At 30.4% G+C, this 7020-nt stretch overlaps 1 protein-coding gene across 1 annotated transcript in view; it reads left to right on the top strand.

Annotated features, from left to right (window-relative positions):
* Window positions 1-6385, top strand: part of LOC106473664 (plasminogen receptor (KT)-like) — a gene marked incomplete at its 5' end in the record, with an annotated part of 14517 nt that extends 8132 nt beyond the window's left edge. Inside the window, 2 exons of the mRNA XM_013934343.2 lie at window positions 3326-3435; window positions 5120-6385. Of these exons, the coding sequence (XP_013789797.2) occupies window positions 3326-3435; window positions 5120-5262 (253 nt within the window). The remainder of the gene's footprint in view (window positions 1-3325; window positions 3436-5119) is intronic.
* Window positions 6386-7020: the final 635 nt, after the last annotated feature.

The following is a 7020-nucleotide window of genomic DNA, read 5'->3' as shown; positions in this document are numbered from 1 at the left end:
GTGAAATCTTTATAATGTTGAGATAGTTATCAAATGTTTCTTAAGAAAAACATTATTTTATGTGTTATTTTCAGTAATTAATCTCTGTACAGTTTGACCGAACTTGCGACCACCATAAAAAAATTAGGAAATATATATAAATTATGCCTCTTTCATTCTAGGATGAACACAGATTATAACACGAAAACATAAATGTTTAGATTAAATAGCTTAAATCTCATAACATTATACATTTATATATATATTTATTATTTTTATTATATTGACCTTTCAGCCATACCTGGCTAACAATACAGAAGTTACAATGACATGGCTCATGTGCACTCATGTTACCAAATCAATTTATATAAAACTGACCTCTGGTGTGTGCAAAGTAACTTTTCTTGGCTGTGTTTAGTATCTTGTAAAATACAGTCACATTTCAACTATTATACATTATATATGTATATAGATTATTGCTATTTTGAAAAACATATTTTTTCTAAAACATAGAAAAGTAAATAAAGAAGTCAAGCAAACAGTTCTCTTCTACTTACGGCCTTTGTACTCGGTTGCTGCTTTACGTAGGTTGCTAAGCCTTTAAAAATTTCGCACGTGGAGGATATGAAACAAAATATTTTTTTTAGGTTTTATTTATATATATACATTTGAATAACTAAAAAATCATAAATTACTACATTAATACCACAAAATTCCACTATAATTTATAAAGCTTAGTAACTAAGATGTATTTTAGTTTAAAAAATATGAAATTTTCGAGCAGACTAGACACACCCTACCTTGTTGAAATATTGGTTCAAAAGAAAGAATTGGCGACAAGTTCATTAAAATGGCTGAGAAAGCCACTAAGGGGACATTCTGAATTTTTCAATTGGTTATCCATGTCATATATAGAAGTAAGTGTGTATAAGGGAGTGTTTCCAAAAATGGAAAGAGGTGGGCAGGGTACCACTGTGTTTGATTTATTACATGAGCAATAGCTTAGCAAATTAAAAAGATAAGAGGCTCTTATTTTATATTCTAGCTTTTCAATATATCGGTAATTTGAGTTTCTAATTCATTCGAAGCTATACATTTAGTATTTTTTCATCACAAACATCTAATTTGAACCAGTGCTGCATTCCACATACCACGTAACACCCAAAAAACGATATTTATCTGTGTTTTTTTAATATTTGCTTTCAAATTCAAGAATTGAATTGAATATATAGTACTAAAATTTCGATTATAATTTACAATTTGATACTAAACTTATTGACATAAATTCATGAAATAGTAGTTCCATAAAATTTTGAATGCATTTAACAAACGAGATGAAATGGCCTTTCACCCATGACCCATCTCGAAAGGGTTAAAATCATTTTAACTAATTTTATAAGAGCTTAGCTTTATGTAACTGACAGACTTTTATTATTACTTTGATTATTTATAACATGGTACTTTTACACAGAAAACAAGTCTGGCTACAGCTTTTTTAAGCTGGAAAGACCTGTGGAGTAGTTGTTGGGACTGAAATGACAAATTAAGAAAAAGGGTAATGTGAATGAAGAAACTACAAAAAGAAATTCCAAATGTTAATTTTTTGGCCTCATCATGTACTTGCTGTTTCTTATGAGTTTTCAGACCACAGATATGTTCTGAAAAAGGTAGTTTTGTTGTTATTTTCAATATGACAGAACACCATATTGTAGGTTTCGATATAAAAATACAAGAGAGCTCATGAGTGACAACTAAAAGGGCTAAAGGGATTTTTAAAGAGGTTTGGTACAATGCTGGAGCCAGACCTAATAGTAAACAAATGTAATTAGTCAACCATAGGTTTGTCAGAATATACAGTAATAAAAATAATTATGGAAAAGCACAAGTAATATACTTACAGTGAGTAATAGTAACTAGTTGATGGACTTATTAATGTTGTGAAACATTATCACATTTTATATGTGAGCTTACACAGAGCATTATGCCTTGTTCTAAGGATGTCAGGTTATCAGCATACAAATGCATTTGTGGAATGTTGTTCCAAATGTCTTCTATTATTCCCCACAGTTTAACAAAGTTGTTTGGTTACCTTTTGACATTCAAAGTTTATATATATATATATGTAAGACCATACAGCCTCAAAAATGATCATATTGAGACCATCTGAAGGCCAAGCCATGATTATGAGGTTTTTATTGGCCTCAAGGTATTGTTTCACCATATTTACTGTAAGCATGAAATCATTATTTTGCTGGAAGATGAATACCTGTCTAATGAGCCATGCTTCTGAGGAAAATAAAGATGGATCACAATCTGCCTGTATTTATCTGCAGTCAGTGTACCATAAATTTTAGGCAGATCACTAACATTATTGATTGAGCTTTAGCTCCAAACATGTACTAAAACCCCTGTAGATGTAGTATTTTGACTGTCGTGTGCACAATGAACTTTTAAAATTTGTGCCAAAAATATATATTCTAGGAAGAGTCATATTTAGATAGCTGAATACTTATCTCTAACCAGACATACCATGAAACAGTTAGAAATATAATTATGTTTTTGTTATTTGCTCAATATAAGATACACTGAAGACTTTTATCAACTAAAATATATCACTTAGAAATGAGTAAATTAAAATTGAGCCCTCTTAAAAAAATCCTGATTGTGTGTCTGTTGACTACAATACTATTTTTTTCTGCCATCAGTCACTGATAGTTGCTAAACAATTCCAACTTGGATTCATCTGTAAAGAGCACATGTCCATTTTCTATACTTATTATATGATTTGTAGACTTTTTGGTTTGGTTTCCTTTTCTCAGCAACAGTTTTCAAGCAAATACATATCCATTGTGACCACTTCATGTTAACATGTATCTTACTGTTTTTGAGGTAACACATCTGTACTTACAATGATGTTGTTAGCGAGAACTGTATTTGACCATCATCTATCTTGTAAGAACAAAGAACATACCCTAAGATACTTAGCATTACTTTTTGAGGTTTTGGTCTCTATCACTATTAACTGTGCCAGTGACTATGATGCAGCTCATTTTCACACAGTAAAGGGATGGCATTCTGATAGTATTTCCCTTTTATACCCATTTTTCTCACCTTTTCCATAATTTTTTTAATACTGTATGTGCATTAGGGAAATATTTCCATGTGGATTAACTAGTAAATGCTACACTGTATTAGTAAGAGTAACTCATGGTTTTCCTTTTAATTTTTGCAGTGTTTTTATGAAAACTCTCCTATGTCATTATATATGTAGTTTTTATAATTATGAAAGATTAGTTAGCTGCTACACCTTTGTTATTAACCATCACCACTTGATGTTTCTCATCAGATTCAAGAAAACTAGAAAACCATTGACTTTGGTACCATTTCTGCCACTTACCTTCATAGTTGGTTATCAAGCAGATATGGCTTATGGCACAAAGCTACACAGAATTAAAGGTATTATATGGTTTGATAAAGACAGTCTCGTTTCATAACAAAATGCTAGTTAAAATGGTTGTCATTAGTGATGAACGGTGTTTATGATATCAGAAACTTTAGTGCATGAAGACGTCTCAAATGTTTTGTTAAACATAAATACGAAGCACAATCTTCATCTAATTTACCAATTGTCACTGAGTTATACCAGTGTCGGGGAATTCTACCCTTCATCAGGAATGCTGGCCAAGCGTAAATTGAAAGAAGTAGGCTTCAAATAGTGGTTGAGTGTATGTTATATGTATATAAATGTTTATTATTTTACAAGTAGAGCAGCTTTCAGTGACATACTATAAGCTTAATAATTTAGTAATTAATTATGGCAGATTTTTTTTTATTTTCTAAAAGATTGACCAGCTGGAGTGTGATACATTTTGTAACAGTCCCTGTTTTTTTACAACTTCTTATTTCTTTACTGAAGAAGTGCAGTCTATCTACTAAACCTTTCAATTTGAGTTTTGTATGCATGGGAGGCTAATCATGCTTTATAAGAAGGATGTTTTAGGTCTTATGTTCTTGGAACTAGTTCTTCCATTGGTGATAATATTAGCTGATAGCCACAATTATGCTCTGTTGCTTGAAACTACAATTTTCATTACAGTAAGATTCTGTAATAGTGTTTTTGGCTAAACATCTTGACAAATGTTACACATTGTACATTAAAGCAAACCTCTGAGTATGCAGTCAAGTGACTACAGCAACGAAAAAATAACGTGAACACCAGTGTTATTTCTAATGGCACTTATAATTATTGCAGTGGACTGAAACATGTGACTTCTTGCTATCTCTTACCTTCTTGGTGCCCTAACATGTTATACGGCTCATCTTACATAATAATGTCAATAATTTTCCTTAAAAATAACTAGAATTCACTTTGTGAAGTTTAAATTTTTATTACATGAGAAACTGACAGTAACCATACAGTTTAACAAAAAACTTTTTGCAAAGTTTACATTCATTATACTATGATTGATGATCCTCACCAACTCATGATTATATAAATCACTCCTTTCTTCTCATACTCATTCAAGTACGTGCATGCTTCATCCAACATCACAGCATATATTTCACCTGTTACATGTAATGCATTTTTCTTAGTTTTCTGTAGTTTGTCCTTCTGTCATCATGTGTCTGGGAAGTGGTTTGTTCAGTTATTGTGCAAAGGAAAGATCTTTGTGAATTATCTTGTACGCAGTGAATTGAGTTATGAGAATCTTGTTACTATTAAGGCTGTGACAAATTCTGCCAATTCATTTCTGGCAGCATTGCACTATCAGATGAATATATGAAGATCTGTACACTGTTATAAAGAAATTTAACCTAATGTGACAACCATCCATGTTCTAAACACATGATACTAAAGCTTATATTTTATCAAAGAGTACATAACGAATATATTTTATGTATTATTCATAAGTTAGATGAAACTATAAGAAACAGAATATATGTAGGTCTGAAAAAAAAAGTTTAATTTTAGCAACAAAGATTAGTAGCAAAACTTACTCTTCATTTACTTTTGGATGTTTTGTGAGTGAAAATGTAAACAGAATATTTTTTTCTCACTGTGTGTAAGTATCTATTTATATATATATATATATGCACATAGTTAGATATTATTGGACTAATTTTTAATACCTTGACTTAGGTGAAGCTGAAAATATTCTTCAGCATGAGAGCCACTTAGTGTCACTGCCATTAGGTATCCCAGGTTTAACTGCCATTGAAGGGGCTCGACTTCACCATTCAAAAGAAGAAAGTCTTCAAAAAGCCCATGAAGTATTTTTATAAAACTCAAACATATCTCCTAACAATTACTCCTGATGATTAAAAAAGTAAAAGGATCATAATTTGTGAGTGTTTATAGCTAATCAATAAGTTTCAGTAATAATGAGATTAAACAAACACGTTGAGGAAATCCCATGGAAGTGCATAATCTCCGAACACATGAGACTCGTCATTTCTATATTTACCATGCTAAAAATTTATTAGATTCCCTGAGAAACCCTTACATTCAAAGTAAACTTGGAGTTGATGCAATTTTTATTACTTATAAAAAATATATCACTGATTAAATGAATGTAACACGTTAAATTTTAGGAATCATTTTTACTTTAAAACTTTCTTTTATGGTTTTCCAAACAACATATTTTTAAGATAATCCAAAGTTGTATATCATGTTTTGTAAAAATAAGCCCAGTGGTTCTAGTGTACATCATAACTAAAAAAAAAGAACTTTTGACATTTACAGCATAGTCACTTCAGAAGTTAACCATTAAAGGTTAACTCAAAAATAATGTTTCAAAACATTTATAGCATATAACAATACTGATTGCAATTACCACATTAACCTTCTACTGATCACCAAGAGTGTTTAATAGATTCACATATCATCATGTATTATAAGGGTTGAAAGTAGGTCAAAGTTGTTACCAGTTTTATCTTACATGTTTTAAAAGTTGACAGTGGTCTTCAAATTAAATGGCCTTTTTTTTCTTCTGAACATATTTTCTATTTCAGAATTCAGAATATGTTGTTACATAAAACTGTGCAAATTATAATAAAATATACATTTTCAATGAAATTTAGTTGCATGAAAAGTATTTTGTCATGTTTAGGCAATGTTTTAGCTAAAACTTGTAGAAATATCAATGTTGTATACATGTTTTGTGGTTTTATAATAACCTGAGATATATGACAGCTGGCTAGTACATAGTAATTATAATGGACTTAAAAAGTATTGAGAGATAGTTTCTATTGTTATTTGTTGTAGATCGTGAAGTTTAAACTATTAAAGAATCATTATTTTAAGCTTATAATATGCAAGATTTATTGGTACTTAGTATGTATATTAAACTTAATTTTTGAATAGTGTTATAATAAAATTTGTTACATGAGATACAGAACTCAAAAATTATATGTTTTTGTGTTGTTTTTTAATGTCGTTTGTCACTGCAAGATAGCCTACTATACTGACTACTCTAACTCAGGGACAGAGAAAGAATAAATCAAAACAGATTGAAATTTTTCACATTAGAACTCATGAAGAAAGTGCCAATCAACCATGAGTTGAGCTCCTTTACTCATGATTTTAAAAGTTGATATTTGATACATAACTATTTTGTTTTGTACCACCCAAACTGCTAAACATATTGTTTATTAAACAATTATTGACTTGGAGTCAGACACATTAATGAAAATCACATGTCAGAGATGAAAAAATAAAAGATTGAAATAATGCTCCTAGAAATATATGGATCAGTGTTAAACAGACTCGAAAGATTACACCTTATCACACTCGAGTGTCATTAGCTGTGCAGAATGTTAATAGTTGTGCTATTAATGGTTTGTAGAAAGGATAGAAATCAATTTGATATATAATACAGAACCAATGTTATTCCTAAACTTGTATCTTCACTCTTAATATAGGTATACGAGATGTATGGTAATCAAGAATGGAATGTCAGCTTTGTTTAGATTTTTAACCACTTGTAACACTGAGATGGTTGGTACAGGTTCCACATCATGCCATTTTACCTGTTCAACATG

Source organism: Limulus polyphemus, unplaced genomic scaffold (genome assembly GCF_000517525.1).
Source record: "Limulus polyphemus unplaced genomic scaffold, Limulus_polyphemus-2.1.2 Scaffold6381, whole genome shotgun sequence".
Lineage (NCBI taxonomy): Eukaryota > Metazoa > Arthropoda > Merostomata > Xiphosura > Limulidae > Limulus > Limulus polyphemus.
This window is presented reverse-complemented; position numbering and strand designations above follow the sequence as displayed.